Raw genomic sequence first — 21,809 nt, forward strand, 5'->3', positions numbered from 1 at the left:
TAGCTCACGAAAGCTTATGCTCAAATAAATTGGTTAGTCTCTAAGGTGCCACAAGTACTCCTTTTCTTTTTGCGAATACAGACTAACACGGCTGTTACTCTGAAAGTAGTACTACAAGCTTCTGACCTGGGAACTTTCTCACAGGAGGAAATCCCAGCTGCCCAGATAAGTGGGTTTACAACCCCTTTGCACATACAGAGCAACATAAAAGGGCCATATCACAAGCAAATATTGTACCCTCTGTATCACCATCATCTTATTATCTCTGTACTGTATTTTGCTCGCTCACTCTCCCATGCCCTGTCTACATGCAAAAATTGTACTGTTTTAACTAAATTAGTTTAGAAACTGTATTCATTAAATTGGTGTAGTTGCTCTGCATGGACATTTACATCAGTTTAAGAGTGCCTTATATCAATTTACCTTAAGTTGATACTTTACCAATTAAAAAAAAAAGATTTAGTTAAACCTGCACTACTTTTGTGTGTAGACAAGGCCTCACCCATATACAATCACCCCCTTTTCTTTCACACACACACGTTTTCCATTGCACTATCACTGTTCTTTCTCTCTCTCAGACACAGGCTATTTCTTATACCGCTGCTATGTCTGCACACAAAAGTTGCACCATTTTCACTTAAATCAATTTTTAAACTAAATGTAGTTAAGTTGTTTTAGTTAAACTGGTGCACACCCCTCTGTAGACACACTTACATCTGTTTACAACTGGCTAATGCTGATTTAATTTAATGCTCTGGGGTTTGCACCACGTTCAAAAAACTACACTTTCTCCCCTATTTCCTCCCTCCCCTTTCTTTCACACAAGAAGCTTGTGTCACACTTCTCTCTTCTCAGCCTCAGGAACAGTGATATCCCCAGCCCCACACCTCACTCTTAAACACCTTCTGACCGCCCTCCGCTCGAGCCCCAGACGCCCCCTTATGCTCCTCACACTGCACATACTCCTGCTTTCCCCATGTCGATCTCGCTCACCCAGCTCTCGCTGGGCGGGCGGCTGTTGAGGGCGGAGTCGAACAGGCCGAGGCGGTTGACAGGCAGGTGCGGTGTCCAATGGGGGCTGGGAGAGTGCGGGGCCGAGAGGCGCGTGTCCAATGGGCGCGCTCGGCGGCTAGTTCCCTGTTACCTGTGCTGGTATAAAGGCGGCTGCGTGCGCGGCGCCCCCTCGCTTACACAGTATGGCCGGCGACATTAGCTAGCGCTCGCTCTACGCTCTTCTCTGCAACAGGGGAACATACGGAATACAAGGAACCGAACCGCCTCGCCTGCCCCGCGCCCGCCCGCCCGGACTGTAACCCCCGCGCTCACGCCGCAGCCGCCGCGCACCCAGGCGGTTTCACTGTTGTTGGTTTTGTTGAAGGGTCACATAACGTTATCCCCTGGAAGGTGACTCGCGGCCGGGGACCCGGCGGCGGCGCGGCCCGTGCAGCAGCCGCCGGGGCGGCCGCCGGGCTGGGGTTAATTTCTGTGGTTGTTGGTTGCCGAGTTGTCGCGCAATGGAGGAGAACGGTGCACACTTCTTCGAAGGGACCGAGAAGCTGCTGGAGGTGTGGTTCGCCCGGGAGCAGCCCTCGCCGCAGGAGCCGCACCAGAGCAAGGGGTCCGGCGATCTCCGCACCATCCCCAGGTTGGCGCGCTGGGGGCGGGCGGAGGGGAGCCGGGCTGTCGCCGGTGGGCGCCGCGAGCCGCTTTGGGGTGCGGTTGGGCTGGGGGGAGGGGCGCGCCTGGCGCTTTCCCGGGTGAGGCTCCGGGGAGGGCGGGGAGCGTTAACCGTCCCCGGCCTGAGGCGCGGCCTGTGCGTGCCCGGGGTGCCGGCCTGACCTTGCCCGCTCCGGCCTCACGCCGAGTGTGACCTTCCCCCGCCTTCCAGGGGCCCCGGGCAGCGCCTCGCTCACAGCCCGCCCGCGGCGCGGTCCCCGCTGGCTGCAGAAGAGCGCGCCCGGGCCCGGCGAAGGTGCTAGTCAGTGACCGGGCTCTGCGCAGGAGCCATGACACCCGCCTCCACCGCGTGGAGCCCGTAAGGCCCTGCTGGCAACATGTGGTGACGGGCCAGGGGAGCCGCGGGGGCAAGTGTCGCAGTGCTGCCCGCGGCCCCGCGCACGCGGAGGGGCCACAGCTGCAGGGGCCGCCGCCTCGTGCGCACCCTGCGGCTTGAGTCAGGGATTCGGTTAGCGCCTGGCCCTTCCCCTGATAACGAAACCCAGGAGGGAGCCGCCTTTATGGCGGGGTCCCCTGCTGCCAAGCGACCGGAGTGAGGAGAAAGGGGTGAGCTGCCCGTAGACCGGCGTGGGCTGTCACCTGTGTCCAGACCTTCCCAAGAGTGGGTATTCACTACTTTCCCCCGCCCACGGAGCCTGCAGTAGGGAAGGAGCGAGCGTGTCGTCTTTCTCTGCTGTGGAGGCAGGGCTGGGGGTTCCCTCGTGGTGGCTATCACAGCAGCCCCAACTCTCTGTAATGCGTAGAGCGGGTTCAGATAACAACCTCCCTCCCCCGCAGGAGATATTAATCTGTGGGGTTCCCCTGTCTGTGGTTGTGGCGCGGTGGGGCAGCCTGGCAGGTGATAGGGAGTAGCCCCCTCACAGTGCTGAAGTGTGGCTGGAACCACGATTACACGTGAGTTTCCTGGCTCAGCCTTCCCCTCTTCTCCGCCCCCCCCTCCCCCCAGTCGGGCTGCCTCTCCTATGCCATTGACAAATTCAAGCCAATGAGGTTTGGGTCTGGGTCTGTCACCCAATGGGCATTTTAGGAATGTGCTGGCGCTTCTTCCATCCCACTCATGCGCGGGGGGGGGGGAAGGAGAGGGCTGGGTCTCTCCAGTGCACGTGCTTGAAACTATTCTGCTTTACGTGGTAGGGACAGCTCTCTGAGCTGTGACTGCTCTGTTTTGTCAGTGCAGTATCTAAGACAAACCTGCTGGGGCACAGGTCTTTGATTAAACAGTGTTGGGCATGACACACATGAGGTTTCTGCTACTCTAGGTTGTCTCACCAGACAGTGTTGTGTTGCCTAGGGAGGGGTGTCTGCCAAGAGTTAAACATCTGTACTCCCTTTGAGTGCTTGGACTGTAAAGGTGGTTAGCAGAAGGATCTGCCATTGAAGTGATGTGTTCAGATGCTGGAGGTCAGAAGGAAATTACAGTTGTGAATCTTTGTTGTAGATATGTATTTTTCATCACTAATTTCTAAGTATGTTTACATGCTTTTAGTACTGTAGAAAGAGCATGGAAAAAAGCTGATAAGTAGTTTACATACTGTTTAGTAGTTCAGGCAAATGGACACTTGTGAGAGAAGTAGTGCTAATGTGCACCAGGTCTCTTAATGTACCCAAGTTGTTTGTTTATATTTCAGTAGTGGCACAAAATACGTTGAGTACTGTAAACTGTTCCTGTTCTGAGGTATTTACTGTCTGAAAGGGAAAAGGGAGATACAACATACAAAGCAGAGTGGTCAGGATGATGACTGACACACTTTAGTTCCAGGGCTTTTGTATGTAGGAAGCTATCTCCTAACTTCCTTTTTGTCTAGTAATTATTGGCAAATTTCTTGCAGATTATTGCAGTAGAAGTAGGTCTTAATAATTTGAATCACATGAGGCATTGCAGATCAGCTCAGGAAAGGCATCCCATGTTCAGAGGGATCCACAAGTACTCCTTTTCTTTTTGCAAATACAGACTAACATGGCTGTTACTCTGACACATGTTCAGAGGGTGGTAGAACTGGTTACCGGAAGAATCGGATTGATTGTATCCAGGCTAGCATCCTATGTGGAGAAAAGCTTCTGATTTGGAAAACATACTGTCAAGCTCTTTGGAGTAGCTCATGGGTCAGAGTGCCAACCACAGGACAGCCTGTCAAGAAGCAGGGCAAAAACACCAAATTGGTTGAGAGTTCTATATTTAGGTTTCACCAAGTAACAAGTGCAAACTCAAGTACTATAACAACTGAACCATGGAGTCACAGACCCCCTGAGTACTCTGGTCTACCTGGTCTATTCTGTGTCCTGTTCCTCATACTCCATTTGGGGCATGCGAAGGTACTGGCTTTCAATGGGAGGTGGGCACCTAAGTGCTCTTTGTGCCTTGGAAAAGCTCATACTTAAAAAAGAACAGTAAAACTAGTTAAACCTGTGCAAGTTGTATTTAGAGAAGGTCTTGTTTGCCAAACTATAGTTCTAGAAGTATGGAGATAAAGCCCTAAAATTTACACTTCAAGAAGCTAGGCACACTTATTTGTATGGTTTATTTTCTTCAATTGAATCAAATGGAGAGGGAACTTATGCTGACTTCTTCCCTTGTCTGTTCAATAGCCACCCTGCAAAAGGGTGGATTTGATTTAAATCATGATTTAAATCGCTAGTCAGAAAGACTCTGTTTAATCATGGATTTCTACATAAAAGTGCATTCTTGTTGGTTATCATCACCTTAATACATATTTTTCACTACTCGGATGTAGGCTTCATTTTTAGCAGGTACACACTATACATTTTTCAAGTGATTTATTTTGAAAATTTTTCATATTAGTTTTACAGCTATATCAGAAAATGAATGATTGTTTGGTTATTTCATTTACCAAAGGTAATTAAAGCAGATAGTTCACCTCCCAATGACTTCATAAATATCTCCAATTCAACAGGTTAATCATTAATATTTGGAGGATTTTCTTGCCATGCTGTATTAGGAGAACATTGCCAAACAGACATATAAATTGTTGTGTTTAACTAAAACCATGATGTATTCTGAATTTTTTTCCTTCAACAGCAAACATATATTTTAACAAAACAAGCATATGAATTTTTGAATTAAACAATCAAGTTTTTTTAATCAGGTTTGTTTTTATTAAAATTATTTTTAACTAAAATAGTTAAATGAAATATAAAAAAATTAAATTGACTGTCAGCCAGGTCAACGTGAAAAACTTAAAATATTGGCTTTGCAGCTAACTCAGTTGTCTTCACCTTCATTTTCCTGTTCATAATCTGGAAAAGAAAAACAAGCTTTCCTGCTCTTTCAGGTCCCAAACAATTTCTCAATTTGGAATGAATTAGTCCAAAGGAAGAAAATATTCTCTTCCCACTGGCAGAAGACGCTATTGCTGTTAAAAGTGAGATGATCACTTCAGCAGTCTCTGAATCCAAGTGGTTAAGTGACTTCCACCAGTGTGACTTTTTTTAAAACATCATCCGCAAACATATGTTTCTTGAATGGTTCTTGTTCCCAAACCTGGTCTCTTTTATGGCCTGCTGCCATTATAGGTTTTCCCTTCTAGTGAGAGAATGGTATGGTAGATTTCAAAGCAATGAAGGCTACACTCAGAAAGACTTCAAGACTTCAGGAATATGCTGCTCAAACAGTTTCACTTTTGTTTCTACTGCCTGTGCTTCCTTTCTCACATTTATCTCCGGTAGTCTTCTCCTTGTCCAGATCTATTCCGCCCCCAACAATTGTCTATTCATTGAACTTTTTGAAACTTTGCACTTTGAGAGAGGTAAGGGATTGACTCTACACAAATTTGCAGAGGGACAATAGGGTTGAGGTCTGTTATTTCTCACCTCTGTGTATTTATTTATTTAAAAACATTTTCGCTGTTAACAAGCATGTTATCTCTGGAGACACAAATCCACAGTTTCAGAACGGCAAAACTAAGCATCTCCGATGGTATCTTCTAGACCAGTGCTGCTCAAGCTATCTGATGTGGGGGACCGGCAAGTTTTTTTTCCAATGTGCGCGCAGACCGGCAGCCGATGGCTCACGGACTGGCACCGGTCCGCGGACCACCACTTTGAGTATTACTGTTCTAGACTGAGCACTGAGTCCTGTTGGGTAGATAGGAAGAATAACCTAAATCTATACAGAAGCCCCTGGAACTCCATAAGATTGGGTCCCTAATCCATGAACTATTGGAACTCATTTGGAAAACTTTTCTTAAACATTACATGAATGTATTCTCTTGCTATAGAATTAGAATTTATAATCTCTGTTCCATGATATCTTTGTGCTATAATGCATCTTAGTTAATACGATCTTTAGATGGATTTTTCCCTCAAAATCCAATTTAAATAAAAAACTGATTTTTTAAAAAAAAATCAGTGATTTTTATCCACCCTGCTCGGCAGTCTATTTAAGTACATTCTATACTCTTTGTTTTTCTCCATAACTCTAGAGTAGTAAAGACAGGAACATAAGAATGGCCCTACTGGGTCAGACCAAAGGAGCATCTGGGCCAGTATCCTGTCTTCTGACAGTGGCCAATGCCAGGTGCCCCAGAGGAAATGAACAGAACAGGTAATCAAGTGATCCATCCGCCAGTTGCCCATTCCCAGCTTCTGGCAAAGAGGCTGGAGACACTGTTCCTACCTGCCTTGAAATCCAGAGAAACCCAGAGATCCAGAATAATTTTTAAGAGGTTTATTTCATATCTTTCTGCAGTTAATGTTCATGCATATAACTTTGGGAAGTCATTTCTAAATGTGGTTCATTGCTTTTCAAGGAATTATTCAGAGCCTATTAAAGCTCGCTTTTACTTATGAAATCATAGCTACTAACTGTATTTTGAACAGCCAGTCAATCTTCTCGCTTTTTAAAATTTAATCAAAGATTTAAGAACTTCTGTGGTTTGATTTATGGGTCTTAATTACCATGAGATTCTGAAGAAAATAAGTTAAAATCTTATGTTGAACGGTACTGCATACTGTTTTTTCCAATTGAAAATTCCTTATACTTACGTTTGTGTTGGCATGTCCCAAATATGTAGCAGTTTCTCTTTGACAAACAAGATCATGTAAAGAAGTGAAATAAAAATTTCCTCATGGAAGAAATCTATATACATAATTATACTTAATATTTAGATCACTGAGCATTTAATTGTAATACCATTATAATTATTTCTTTTAAAGTAAATCTTCACATGTGAACTAAATTGGTGAAAGCAATACAAATTTCTGAAATGCTTATATCAGACTCTCTCTGCAAACATCTATATTCACAAGTTAGCATTGCTCTTCTATTAAAATCATAGTTAAATATAATTTTTTTAGTTAATTGGAAGTAAATAACTAAAAAAACATTTCTTTATAATATGCTTACAATTAACTGTAAACTGGCCCCTTCATGCTCTGATGGTCCCTGCAAGACAAAAATAGGCAGCAGTCATAAAAGTTAAGATAACTCTGGGGCATTCAGCCCATTCTCTGCAGAAAGATCTTTTCCATTGGTGATACTACACTTTTAAGCCTGCTTTAAAATTCTGTGGTGGTCTTCACCACTTGGTTTGAAACTAAAAATGGAACTGTCAGATTACTGGGAGGTGTACAAAATCTTCACACGTGTATAAAGTACAATAAATACAGTTTGCTTCCTACATAACTTTGTGCTTCATCTTTAGAATTCTCACAGAGCTTTGCTAAAGATTAAGTCCATTTCCTTTAAAGAGTGCTTGAGAAAAGTTTACTTTTTTTCTCATGTCATGAATGCTGGCAGTCTGACTAGATCAGGGGTCTCAAACACGCAGCCCACCAGCTCCCCACGCCCCCCCCCCCCCCCCAGCGTTTACCTAGAGCGGCTCTAGCCTGCTTGCCCTGCTCTAAAATACAGCGGTTCCCAGCCAATGGGAGCTGTGGGGGGCGGTGCCTGAAGGCGTGGCCAGGGCAACACACAGACCCCTGTGGGCCCCCCCAGGTTCCGGCCGCTTCCTGGAGCAGCACAGGGGGCAGGGCAGCCCCGATCCCCTGCTGCACCCCACACCCGTCCTGCACCCAGATGCCCTGCTCCCCCTCCTGCACCTCAATCCCCTGTCATACCCAGCACCCCTCCTGCACCCTCTAGGGGCGGGGGTGGGGTGGAGTTGGGGGTGGGCATTTCGGGGAAGGGGTTGGAATGGGAGCTGGGAAGAGGTGGGGCAGGGCCTCATAGAAGGAGTGGGGGCGGAGCGGGGGGTCAGTGATGCGGTCCTCGGGCCAATGTACTAGTTCTCATGTGGCCCTCGTGGTCATTTGAGTTTGAGAGCACTGGACTAGGTGGAAATGTCGGTGTGGACCATATTTACCTTCGGATGGTCCACCTCCCTTCACATTCAAAATAGCACCATATCCCTGTGGTAACGACAATAACTGCATATATGGAAAAATAGTATTAGGAAAGCTTGTGTTTTCAGCTATATGTTAGAGCAGTTTAGCAACTGAAATAAGGAATAGCTAGCATGATATGACTGGTCAGCTCTCTGACCACCAAGACCTTTGAAATGTGTTATATGCCGTTTAAAAGCTGTATAGTTACCATAGAAATAAAAATTAAAAAGCAGACCATACCAAAAGAAATTGTAACTATAGTCTTAGTGGTGACAGTTCTGTTTATGCCAATTAAACTATTTTATCTAGAGTTGCATTGCATACATGGATATGAACCTACTTAAAGCAAGCAATTACTTAGCTGCCATTTAATGTTTTGGATGGACTTTTTTCAATTTGAGAAATTGAGTGAATCTTTGCTTCTAGGTTTAAATTGTTGGCTTTAGAATGCTCTTGTACTCTCTACAGATGTAGCCTCAACTTAAATTCTGGTAATGTGTAAGGAATATAAAGTATGGACTTTGAACTACCAGGCAAACATAAATGGTATCAATTTACATAGCTTCAGTAATAGGAGAAATTAAGTTCTGAATCAGTATATGAAACAGTTTGAACCTGAAATCTGTAATGGCTAAAAACAGCACTGTTTACACCAAACATGGTGGATTTTTTAAAAAAAAGAATTTTTTTATTTAAATTAAAAATATAAACTATTTCAAATTTAATTTGAAATTGGCAGTTGATTCAGGCTTAAACTTACTATGATTTATTTTTGTATTTAATTTAAATGATTAAGCAGTACATGTTGTAGCTGACGTTTTAAATTTATACCACTGAACTGCTGATGGAAGTTGTTGGCTAAGCACCTGGAAGCGGAGTTTAAATGCTGAACCTGCTTTTGACAGCAGAGTAGCTGCCTCTTCTGAAGGTGTGCAGGGAATATTTTCTCTTCAGTTTATTCAGTTTGGTTCAATTACTAGTTCATTCAGAGTTGAGAAATCATTTGAGTTATAAAGCTTGAAGGTTTGTTTTTATTTTCCAATCTAGGAATAAAAACAGGGTTTGAGGGGATGATATGTGCTAGTTGTAAAATCTTGGAGAACATGGTGACCAGAAGCAATAAGTTGAATAATACTTCAGTTTTAAAGGCAAAACATGTTTTGATAAACTTTTAAATGTATCCACCACATTTAAGGTAGTTTTCTTTAAAGCAAATGCTGTTTTTGTGCATTTTTAATCACATTTGAATTTCCATCCAAATTTTTTTACAAATCACAAATAATGTATCTAGTAAGTCATTCACCATTTTCTCATTGAATAAAAAGGTAAAAATTAAGAATCTGAATAAATGTAAATTAAGCTATATAGTTGTCTAATACATGTGTAGATATAGTGCATCCTCCTGGTTAGCAAGATGTCAAGTTTAGTGTAAAGGATGTATTTAGTTGTAGATAAACCCGTTTTAAAGGTTACCAACCAGGGAGAATCAACCTTTCTTTAGAAAAATAACTGAATAAAATGTGTAAAATAACTAAAATTTATTTAAATCAAGGTTTCTTGCTTGCTGTTTGAAATCATGATTAAAATTGGTAATTTAAATAATTTTGATTTTTAAATCAGTCCACCCTGTCATCAAATTGTGTATGAAATAGGGGAACAACTACACGGATCCTGTTTTGTTGTAGGTATGTTGTTTCTTCTGGGCAATTAAGGTCTGAATGTGATAACACTCATGAAAGTTGTCCCTTTGACTTCAGTTGAACTACCTGTGCATAAATAGACCACTCACATGAGTGGGAATTCCAGAATGGGCCCTAACAGTTAATATTTGCGGGTTTAAAATAAAAATCCGACACCACTGGTAAATTTTAAGGTTATTAGTAACCCATAGTGGAAGCAATAAGACACTAAGTACATTATGCACAGGTTCATACTACCTAGTACAGGTAGAATCTTAAGTACTGTTTGTATTTAACTATGATTGGTCTGTTTGTAATATTGTTCCTATTCAAACTAGCTTTTATAGTAGCAATATGCATTTACAGGCTACAACAGAGCATTCTTAAAATAGCATTTATTCAAATTGTTTAGCAACTTAAGATGAAAATGTTGCTTCCATGCAAACTTTTCTTTCAAAAGTCTGAAGAAAATCTGGATTCTTACTATTTTTAAATCCATCATTCAGATGTTACTCAGACATTTGTTTGACTCAAAGAAAAATAAGTCACTTTTTCACACAGCCGAGTTGGTGCATCAACTAAGAAGACTTCATGTTCAGGAAAAAACTAAAAAGTATTTAAAAGATTAAGCTGACTTTTAAACATTGGTTAAAATATAGAACAAACAATCCAAAGGGACATGCAATTTGAAATCTAGTCAGCTTAAAATTAAGTTAAAAGTAGCTTCGTGTTCTGGGCTTCTTAAACCTCCTGACAATTTTTGAGTTTCCCTTTTTTCAAATTAAAAATATCTTGCCTGTTGCTGCATTAAAAAAACTCTATGCATTACTCTTAATCAAGTAGGAAAACATCTGACAGATATTTCTAAGTTGATGTCCCTTTAGCTTTTACACATTGAAAAATACAATTGTAAATGGTGCATTATTCTAGAAAATAGTTGCATAACTACCTATTCAGTAGATATCTGATCTGCATTACAGGATTTCACCTTGGATTTTAAATGTCTGGATAGGAATGTCCCTATTATCAGACTGCTGACCCTGTTCATTTAGCCAGCCTCCATGTTCCTGCTTTCCGATTGCTGAGCATAATCATCTGACAGGCAATAATGCAAAGCAGTACAGCCTGACTGCCCTGGTCATTGCTGTATGAATTCTCCCAGTGAACCATGCTTAATCTGCTAGTGAACTAGTTAAAACATAGTTCTGGATGGTCAGGGACATCTTTATATAAGTGATCTGGTAATTGAGTGTCCTGTAATAAACAGTCTTGTGGCAGAGTGTGACATAGAGTGAAATCCATTTTAAGTTGCTACCTTAGGGTCAGCAAAAATCAGTTGCCTAGTTGTTTGATTAACTTGAAGTTGAATGAAGCTGTATGCGAAACCTTGTCTTAAACTTGTCTTCTGAAGATGATTCATCATAGGGTTTGTCTACACCAGAGACTTCTGCACATTGTAGTCTCCTACTATAAATGTTACAATAATGTAAATAAAAAGCAACCTACAGCAGTCTCTTACCTCCAAATTGATCTGTATTGGTGCAAATCACTTTTATGCTGATTCAGTATAGTAGTGGTGGGGGGGGTTATATTGGTGTAGCTATAGTTTCATTTGTGCAAAAGTCTCTGGCATATGCAAGCCCTTAGAGCAGTCATTCTGAACCTTTGCCATACTGGGACTCCCCCTCCTTTCCAATTAGCAATACAAAAATGGCTTGGTGGTCACAACTCAAACACCTGTTTGTAATCATAGGTTAAGAACCCATGCCATATTCTGCCTCTGCAGATAAACTTTCAGAATAAAGTAGCACTTCACTGATAAGTGTTCTGCAAGGGCTGATCTATATTCAGCAAGGAAAAATCCTTGGTTCTTTGAGCTTAAACGCACCATTCAGAACTTTGCCTTGTGAAAGTCAGAAAATACCAGTGTGGAAGATGAGCTGCTGCTGAGTGCCTATTTCCTTTCTTAAAGTAGAGGCATGCATTTACCTGGTGAAAGTTGTAAACTTCAAAGCCTTATCAAGTACCGTTGTCCGTTCTGCTGGCATTGCTTTGCTGCCAAAGCTTTCTGGTGAATTGAGTGACAAGTTTGTGGTATAATAGACTTGACCCTAGTCACAAGGCTGCTGTGTTGCTTAGGCACAATCAGTGAAAATACCAATCGTGCCCAAATACAAGACTGTTTCATAGATATCAAGGCTAGAATGGACCATTGTGGTCATATAGTCTGATCTCCTGTACAATCCAGGCCATAGAACCGTTCCCAAAATAATTTCTAGAGCATATCTTAGAAAAACATCTGGAGATGGAGAATCTACCATGACCCTTGGTAAATTGTTCCAATGGTTAATTATTCTCACTGTTAAAATCAGTGCTTTATTTCCAGTCTGAATTTGTCTAGCTTCAACTTCCAGTCATTGAATTGTGTTATCTTTGCTAGGTGGAAGAGCCCATTATCAAATATTTGTTCTCCATGTAGGTACTTTTAGACTGTAACCAAGTTACCCCTTAATCTTCTCTTTAAGATATAGTGATAGATGCAAGGAGCTCAATCTATGGCATGTTTTCTGATCCTTTAATCATCCTCATGCCTCTTCTCTGAACTGTCTCCAAATTATCAACATCCTCCCTGAATTATGGACACCAGAACTGGATACAGTGTTCAGCAGTGGTCGCACCAGTACCAAATATAGAGGTAAAATAATCTCTCTGCTCTTTGAGATTCCTCTGCTCATGGATTCAAGGATTACATTAGCCCTTTTGGCAACAGTCTCTCATTGGGAACTCATGTTCGGCTCATCCTTCTCCATGACCCCTAAATGTTTTTCTGAGTCACTGCTTCCCAGGATACAGTCCTCCATCGTTTAAATATGGACTACATTCTTTGTTCCTAGATGTGTATATATTTAGCCATATTAAAACATAGTTTGCTTGAGGCCAAGCAATCTGGCTTGCTCTGTATCAGTGACCTGTCTTCTTTCCTTATTTTACCACTCCCCTAATATTTGTCATCTGCAAACTTTCAAGGATTTTGGTTTTCTTCCAGGTCACTTCTAAAAATGTTAAATAGCATAGGACCAAGTACTCATCCCAGTGGGACCCCTCTAAAACACCCTCTAAATGCTGATTCCCCATTTACAACTACATTTTGAGAGCTATTTGCCAGCTTTTAATGTGTGCCCTGTTAATTTTATCATTCTAGTTTTTAATTAAAATGTCATGCAGTACCAAGTCAAATGCCTTACAAAAGTTTATTACATCAACACTATTACCTTTATTAACCAAACTTGTAGTATCATATAAAAAATGTCAAGTTAGAAAGAATCCATCTTCATAAACTCAAGTTGATTAGCATTACTTATATTACCCTCCTTTAATTGATTATTAATCAAGTCTTGTATCTGCCATTCTGTTATCTTACCCTGGATCAGTGTCAAACTGACAGGCCTATAATTACCTGAGTCATTTCCTTTACCCTTCTTAATGTTGTGCCATTATTTACCTTTTTTGTAATCTTTTGGAACTCCTCCAGTGTTCCAAGACGTATTGAAAATAAACATTATGGTCCAGCAAGTTCCTCAGCCAGCTCTTTTAAAACTGTTGGATTCAAGTTATCTGGACTTACTGATTTAAACATTTTTAACTTTAGTAGCTGCTGTTTAACATCCACCAGAGATGCAGTAGAATGAAAGTGTTAGCATATGACTATTTCATCTGTTTTTCCCAAATACAAAACAAATATTTATTGAACACTTCTGACTTTTCTGTTTTGATAATTTTGCCATTTCCATCTAGTAATGGACCAATGCTGTTAGCATTCTTTGTTTTAATTTTAAGCTCCTTATTATCCTTAACTCTGGTGGCCAAAGATTTTTCCTTGTTCCTTTGATTATCTTATCAATTTGCTAACAATTCCTATTTTCTGATTTATATTTATGCCGTCATCTTCCCCTTTCTTCCATTTGTTTTATATTTTTTATAGCTCACTTCGCTTCCCTTCTAAACTAGGTTGTTTTTAACCAATAGTCTTCTTCCTTGTGTGTGGCTTTTCAGACCTCTAGTAAAGTCCTTAAACGGTTTGCAATTATCATTCACATTTTTTCCTATTAATTTGTTCCAACTAATTAGGCTCAGTAGTTTTCAGCTTTGTGAAACTGACATTTTCAAGAACCATATATATTACTGGTTTGGACTTCATTCTGTTTGGACTTTATAAATGTGATTAAGTTGTTATCATTTGTACCTAAACTACAGTTAGCTCTTAGTTGTGTGATTAGTTCCTCTTTATCCCTCAAGATGAGGTCTAGTGTAGAATTCCCCTCTGTTCGAGGCAACATTTTTGAGTTAGGAAATTGTCATCTCTAATAATTAGATATTCTGTGGGTGATTTAGTACTGGTGCATCATATGTCCAGCATATGTTTTGAAGTCCTCTGTGATCACACAGCTTTTTTTTCTTACACATGATAGGTAGTTGTGTAAGGAGCCAGTCATCCTATTCCCTGGTGTGATTTGGTGGTCTGTAGCAGATGCCAACCAGTACACACCTTATACTTTATCTGTTAGGATGTTGATCCACAAGCTTTCAAAATCATTTTCTAAGTTCAGTGACTCCCAAAACATTTTTTGACAGAGTGCCACTCCCATTCCTGTTTTTGCCCACTTGATCCTTTCTTAAATAGGTTACAACCATTGATTTAAATAATCCTGTCATGGAGATCATTCCCCATCAGGTTTTAGTAATACCAATTAGGTTGAATTTATGTTCCGAAATGTTCCAATTCCAGTTCCAATTCCTCTGGTTACCCATGCTCTTGGCATTGGTATATAGGCAAATGAAGAATTTCTTCATGTCCTTTGGTTCCTTGATTAATTTTGTTGCAGCATCTTGATTTTGTGGTAAATGAGTGCTTATATCTTCCTTCTAGCCAGCTTGTCTCTTAGGAGATTGGTTCGCTTTCTACTGAGATGGAGGTCATCTAAACTATGCAGTCTCCTTTTACCATAGAAGGTGGTCAGTGTTCCACAATATCAAACGTCTACACCGCTTACCTAGCTAGTACTTCACTTCCAAAGTCTTCTGCCTTGTCTTCCTTTGCTCGCAGGACAGGAAGAAACTGATCACTTGGAAATTCTTCTCCTTCAGCACCCTTCCAAGTACCCTGAAGTCTTTTTGTGATCTGTGATATCCCACAATACAGTGTCATTAGTGATATGAACCATCACAAATGGATCCTTGCCCATTAACTTGAGAATCCTATTTATTGTTAGTGATGTCTCATGTTTTGGCTCTGGAAAGGCAGCACACCATCCTGTTGTCCTCCTGTGCCTTGCAGAATGTTTTTCTCAGTTCTTCCAAACATTGAATCCCCAACAAGAATAGTCTGTCTTCTTTAGACAGTTGGAGAACTCTTCTTAGGCAAACTTGATATTTTTTTTTTCTTACAGGTTGAGTTGAGCTATCATCTACAGGGTTAGATGGTGTCCCGTATGTTCCCTTGGACCAGCTGGATCTTGAGGTATCTTCCACAGTTTTCATGTTGAGCACCTGGTATCGATTAGAAACTGCTAGCTGTGTGGAATTCCTCCTGGTCCTCTTTTCTCTGGTAGCCACAGCCTGCCCATCTTAAGCTGTCCCCAGCTGTGTAGAACACCACTGCGACCTCTTCTCATGCTTTCACACTGCTAGGTCTCCCCTGACTTCCTCTCTCTTTCTTTGGTGGCCAGCTCCTTTTTTTCTTGAACCTGGTGTACTGATGGTTCTTGCATCTAGGAACTCCTCAGTGTCTCTATTTGCCCCTTAATCTAAGAATCTTTTTCCAACACAGCCACCAGCTTGCATTTCATGCACAGGAAGTCACTTCAGACAGGAAAGAAAACATGGCACATCTGTGGCAAGTCACCACAGCTGTTCTGTTGCTGGTCATCTTGAAATCTGAGTGGGACCTGGAAGGAAAAAATCTCACTTTCTCTAAGCTCCTGCCATAACTGTTTTCTGCCTCTATTCATGGCTCTGGAATTTGCCTGGGAACTGATTTTTTATACCAAGTCACCCTGCTTAGCTCATTTCAGCTCTGCCCCTCACCACCAGGCAGCAATTAACAATTCAGAATTCAGACAGTGGGATTGATCAATGCTCCACATTTCAGTCTTGGCATGTCTACAAACTTAAGTCGACATACAGGCACCGGAGTAATTATGTTGTTTGTGCATGTCCATGCCACAGTCATTGTGTCAGTGGAGTGCATCCTCACTAGCAGTATTTGGATGCATAGCCGCAGGGAGTTTTGCGAGGGGCTTGCAAACAGGGGTGATTGGGCACATGGCTTCAACTTCCCATGATATGCTTTTCTCCCTCCCCTGAGTTCATCTGCAACCCGTAATATTTTTCGCCTTTTTTCCAAAAGGCTGGCATAACTACATGTATGCCATCTCTAGAAAAATATGGACTTTACACAGCTGTGCACTATTATTGTGAGCGTTACAAAAACCACACACCTTATCCAGTGGTATTTCCAGAACCATGAGAGGAGCCGCTGCACGGAACATTGCAGTGTCCTTCAAGTAGCCTTGCTGGAAGCCATGGAACAAAACAATTCCTGATCGTTGTCAATCGCGCAGCAGCTGAACACAATGGTATGCCAATTCTGGTCCCAAGAAACAAGCTCTGATTGGTGAGATTGCATCATTATGCAAGTATGGGATGATGAGCAGTAGCTGCAGAACTTCTGTACACATAAGGCCACTTTCCAGGAACTGTGCGCTGAGCCCTCCCCAGCCCTGCAGTGCAGCAACACTAAAATGAGACATGCTCTGACAGTGGGAAAAGCGAGTGGCGATTGCTGTGTGAAAGCTTGCAATGCCAGATTGCTACTGGTCAGTGGGGAATCAATTTGTATTTTGGGAAATCCACCATGGGGGTTGCTGTAATCCAAGTATGCAGGGACATTAATCGCCTTCTCCTAAGAAGGGTTGTCACTCTGGGCAATATGCAGGAGATACTGGGTGGTTTTGCCGCAGTGGGGTTATCCAACTGCAATGGAGCAATAGCATGCATATCCTTATTGGCACCAGACCACCATTGCCACAGAGTACATAAACAGCAAGGGATACTTTTCTATGGTGGTGCAAGTGCTGGTGTATCACTGGGGATGTTTTATTGACAATGTGGGATGGTCTGGGAAAGTGTCTGACGCATGCATCTTTAAGAAGACAGGTCTTTTCAGAAAGCTGTAAGCAAGGATTTGTTTTCCAGATTGCAAAATCACCATTGATGTTGAAATGCCAATAGTGATCCTGGGAGACCCAGCCTGCCCCTTACTCCTATCGCTCATAAAACCATACATCAGACATCTGGACTGCAGCAATGAGCGATTAAACAATAGGCTCAGTAAGTGCAGAATGGTTGAATGTGCCTTTGGCCGTTTGAAGAGTTGCTGACCTGGAGCAGTATATCTCGGGGAGACTTTGAAAACCCATTTTATTAATGACTGTGACGGTGCAGCCAATCTGGGCCAGGCTGGGTCCTATAAGAAGGGCTGCAGGGGAGAGAGGAGCTGAGTCTCCTGGAGCTTGAGGGAGAAGGACTGGTTGCCTGTAGAGGGAAGTATCTGATACAGAGCAATGCTGGGCAGGGTTGGGGGAGCAAGCGGAGCTCCAGCCTGGCCGGCTCCCAGACTGTGGTCTTGATACAGGGGCCAAGTAGGTGCTGGGGCTATGGGAAAGTGGCCCAGGGAAAGCAGGTAGTGGCAGAGGGGAAGACGAGGCAATGAGCAGTTGCCTGCTATAGAGTCCCTGGGTTGGGGCACAGAGTAGCTGGTGGGCCTGTACCCCCCACCCCCCTTGCCAAGGGAAGTGGCCAGCCAAAGGATTGCAGTTTGCCCCTAAGCAAAGGACTGGAGTAGGGGCTGTAGTACACCACTGCAGTGAGAGGGCAGGCGAAGGACTGTTGGCTCACCCGGAAGGGGGGAGATACCTGAGTTGGAGCACAGCCAGAGGGCCGTGCCCTGAAGAGGCTGCCGTGGTCCAGGGCAACGCAGATCCCCACAGACAGCAGAGACAATGGAGAAGCAGTGAGGGAGAGTGAGACACAAGAGGAGGATGCCCTGCTGGTGGACAGAGCTAGTTCCCGGAGCAACCAGCAGGAGTCGCCACGGTGGCGAGCACAGCCTGTTACAATGACTCTCAGTAATGTGTGGTGCTTTTGTGTTGTGCCTACCAATAGTCTGAACCTTGCTGTGTATGTAGTGATATTACCTTGGAAAAAATACCTGCTGCTTTGCTCTGAAAACTCCCAGCCCCCACCCACTAGCAACACTAGAGCTGCCTCCCAACCTGCTGCTGGGGAGACATTCCATTCAGCCTTGGCCTTCCAAAGGTACTGCTGGTGAATGGGAAGTGTACTTGATGTCTGCGGAATGAGCATTGACCCAGCAACTCATCTGTGGTGGGGGGCTAGAACAATGGCTGCCATGAGTGAGGGGAGTGTGGGCTACTGCTTAGAGCGTGGAAGGGATGGGAGCCAGGACTCCTGACTTCCATCCACCACTCCAGGTCTTTGTGAGGTTGTGCTCACTCCAGTGCCTCAGTTTCCCTATTCCTCCCTCCCCACACTTTGAATTAATAAAGATTTCGTTTTCAAGACCTGGACTTTTCATTTCTGTGTGTGCAAAAAAAAAAAAATTGACCAAGACTTAAACCTTGGAAAGATGGGAATACAGTGGGGAGGGGGATAACACATTAATCTCTTTAAAAATCAGTATGTATGGCTGTGATTCTGTGCACCCTTGCCTGAGGCTGAGTGGAAGGGATATGGCGTTTGCCCCGCACACCTAATGGAATGTGTGTGGGGAGGGGTAGTACAGCAATGTTGGAATGCAGTTCTGCAGAGGGAGTCAAGCCTCTAGCTTTCTCCTGTAGGTCAACCAGATGCCTCAACATGTCTTTGTTCCTTCTGAATCCCCATCATCACCTTCTCTGTGCCATGCTCATTCTTATGGGCTTTTCTCCTGCTCATAATGTCCATTTTTTCTGTGAGCGTAATCCTCCATGCCCTCTGCTCAGTTTCCACTGTCCGAGAGGTATTCATTATTTCATGAAATGTAGTCATGCATTCTCTTTCGCCTTCGTATTATCTGGGACACCCTCTCCTCTGGTGTGGAGGATATGAAGGCTACACTTTCAGCTGTAAAACAGGCACAGCACAAAGGGACCATTGTCAGTGCAAACTTGCCATATAAAAATCCTTCCCCTGAATCCATGCAAGTGTAAAGCAGAACATTTTCATTTCTACAAGGTATTCATAGAACTTGTTTGCTGTCCTAGCTATGGTAAGTAGGGCAAGGGTGCTGGACCATCTGCAGCAGTACTGGCAGTGGGGGGAATGACCCGCAGCAAAACCATAGGTGCTCAGGGGGCCATGCCACCTTCCCTTTCTAACCTGAACATTGTCTGGAGGTCAGGGTCTGGCATTCCCAAACTGCAAGCTGAGGTGATGAGGGGCATGTGTCTGTGCATGTGATAGCCTATGGCCACTGAAACCTTTTCCCTTTCTTCCCCTGCCACTGTTGCTCTCCAGGACCTGAGGCACCACCCCCTCTCCAGTCCTGAAGCTGGACCTGGGCACCGTTAGCTTCCCAGGCAGCCTGGGACACAGTGGGAGGCTTGGACCATCCACCTGCCCCACACAGGGGAACAGGGTGCCCAAGAGCAGTCCTTGGCCTGCCTCTTCACAGTCTGCCCTAGGCTTGCAGTTTGCATGGGCAATGCCAACCCCTGCCACCCAGACTACAGCCATGTAGTGTAAAGCATCGGGGAAGGGGTGGAAAAACACAAGAGGGGCCCACAGGCACTAGTGTTTGTGGGTCAAGCAATTGAAGTGAATATTACCAACATCTGTAGATAACCCTTGCTGATATGTTCCTGAAAGTAACAAAGGTGGCAAGGGAACAGCTGCTGCAAGTGTCCAGGTACAGACCGGGTCCTTATGCTGTCTACTGCAATGATGCCTGCCAAATTAATACTGGAGTAGCATGTGAAAGTGTCTTACCATGGTGGAAGAAATAAGGCAGCCTTCCCCAGAAACCTTCTACAATGGATTAAAGTACCTCAATGATAGTTTCCTGAAGATCTCTGTGGAGGATTCACAGGACATCCCTCTGAACATAAACAGTGTTTTGCAGAGCACCCTCTGCCTAGCTGGTCCAGGCACTGGGAAGCAGGTAGCCACTGTACTGCAACTGGTTTTTTAAATTTAAAAAAAAAAAACATGACACCACCCCCCCACACACAATATTTAACTTACTCACCTGAAGTTCCTTCCCTGTAATCACGCTCAGCCATGCTGCTGTTTTGCAGATGTGGTCACCCCATCTCAAAAAAGATAATTGGAATTGGAAAAGGGCAATAAGAATGACTGGCATATGGAACGACTTCTGTATGAGGAGAGATTAATAAGACTGGGACTTCTCAGTGTGGAAAAGACTACTGGGAAGTGGGGGAGGGATAAGACAGAGGTCTATAAAATCATGAGTGGTGTGGAGAAAGTAAATAAGGAAGTGTTATTTACACCTTCTCATAACACAAGAACTAGGGGTCACCAGATGAAATTAATAGGGAGCAGGTTTAAAACGAACAAAAGGAAGTATTTTTTCACACAACACACGGTCAACCTGGTGGAACTCCTTGCCAGAGGATGTTTTGAAAAGTGAAGACTATAACAGGGTTCAAAAAAGAGCTAGATAAGTTCCTGGAGGATAGGTCCATCCATGGCTATTAGGCAGGATGGGCAGGGATGGTGGCCCTAGCCTCTTTTTGCCAGAAGCTGGGAATGGGCAACCAGGGATGGATCACTTGATTACCTGTTCTGTTCATTTCCTCTGGGGCACCTGGCACTGGCCACTGTCAGAAGACAGGATACTGGGCTAGATGGACCTTTAGTCAGACCCGGTATGGCCATTCTTATACAATGGATCCCCTGCTCGTCTGTCTCCAATTGTCATCCTCCTCAGTGTTGCCTGCGGTGGCCTGGAACTCTGACTCCTCAGAGGTATCCATGCTGCTCTTGGGGGTTGTGGTGGGGTCATTGCAGAGAATAGCATGCATTTCCTTGGAAGAGTGGCATGTCTGCAGATTCACACAGGCAGCACTGCATTGATTTAACCTCAAAAATGTGAAGCATCTCTACAACCATAAGGGCTAGAAACTCCCTTCTCTAAATGAAAAGGTCACCGCTCCCCATAAACTGTTTTTCAGGCTGCCACAGGCTGAAGAACTCTACTTAGTGTACCTTCAACTGTACCTACGTCAGTCCCCAGGCATGGTATTCAGCAACACTTAGGTCATGTCTACACTAGCGAACTTACAGAGGCACTGCTGTACCTTTGCAGCTGTCCTGCTGTACGATGGATCATGTAGCCGCTCTGTGACGACAGGAGAGAGTGCTCCTCTTGACATAATAAACCATCTCAACAAGCAGCAGTAGTTACATCTGCTTCTGCCACCAACATAAGTGTGCACATGAGTGCTTAGGCTGGTGAAACTTGTCACCCAGGTTTTTTCACATCCCTGTTGATGGCATAAGTGGTAGTGTAGACATGGCCTTAAAAATCAATTTTAAGTAAGTAGGTGTTGACTCTCAGCTCACTTACTAGTCATTTGTTCTTCTGTTTTCCAAAACTTTAAATAAATGAGAACTAGAAGTTTGATCCAGTACTTCCTGGTTTTCTTTCTTGTATACACACATTCAGAAACTTTTCTTGGAGCAGTAGTCATTTAAGTATTAAATTACTAGAGGGTTTTATGCTTAGCTGAGGTGTACACCCAGGCAGGCCACTCGTCACCCCCTCTGATCAAAACCCTGTTGATTTTGTCAAAAAATGGGAATCCAGAAAAGTCTGACTTCACTAAAGTCAGGCTTTTCTGATTTTGGACAGTATTACAGGGTTTGGACTTTAGGGAGGGGCAGGGCAAGGAGGGCTGGCTAGAGGAAGGGCTGGCCACAAGTTTCAAGCAGCCTGGGAGCTACTAAAATCAAGCCCATGATGCACTTTTG

At 43.5% G+C, this 21,809-nt stretch overlaps 1 protein-coding gene across 1 annotated transcript in view; it reads left to right on the top strand.

The window, feature by feature from the left end:
- Positions 1–1,187: 1,187 nt before the first annotated feature.
- The window catches only part of AMD1 (adenosylmethionine decarboxylase 1), a 48,753-nt gene continuing 28,131 nt past the window's right edge, over positions 1,188–21,809 (top strand). The window contains exon 1 of the mRNA XM_048844814.2: positions 1,188–1,645. Within this exon, the coding sequence (XP_048700771.1) occupies positions 1,515–1,645 (131 nt within the window). The 5' untranslated portion in view covers positions 1,188–1,514. The remainder of the gene's footprint in view (positions 1,646–21,809) is intronic.

Source organism: Caretta caretta, chromosome 3 (assembly GCF_965140235.1).
Source record: "Caretta caretta isolate rCarCar2 chromosome 3, rCarCar1.hap1, whole genome shotgun sequence".
Lineage (NCBI taxonomy): Eukaryota > Metazoa > Chordata > Testudines > Cheloniidae > Caretta > Caretta caretta.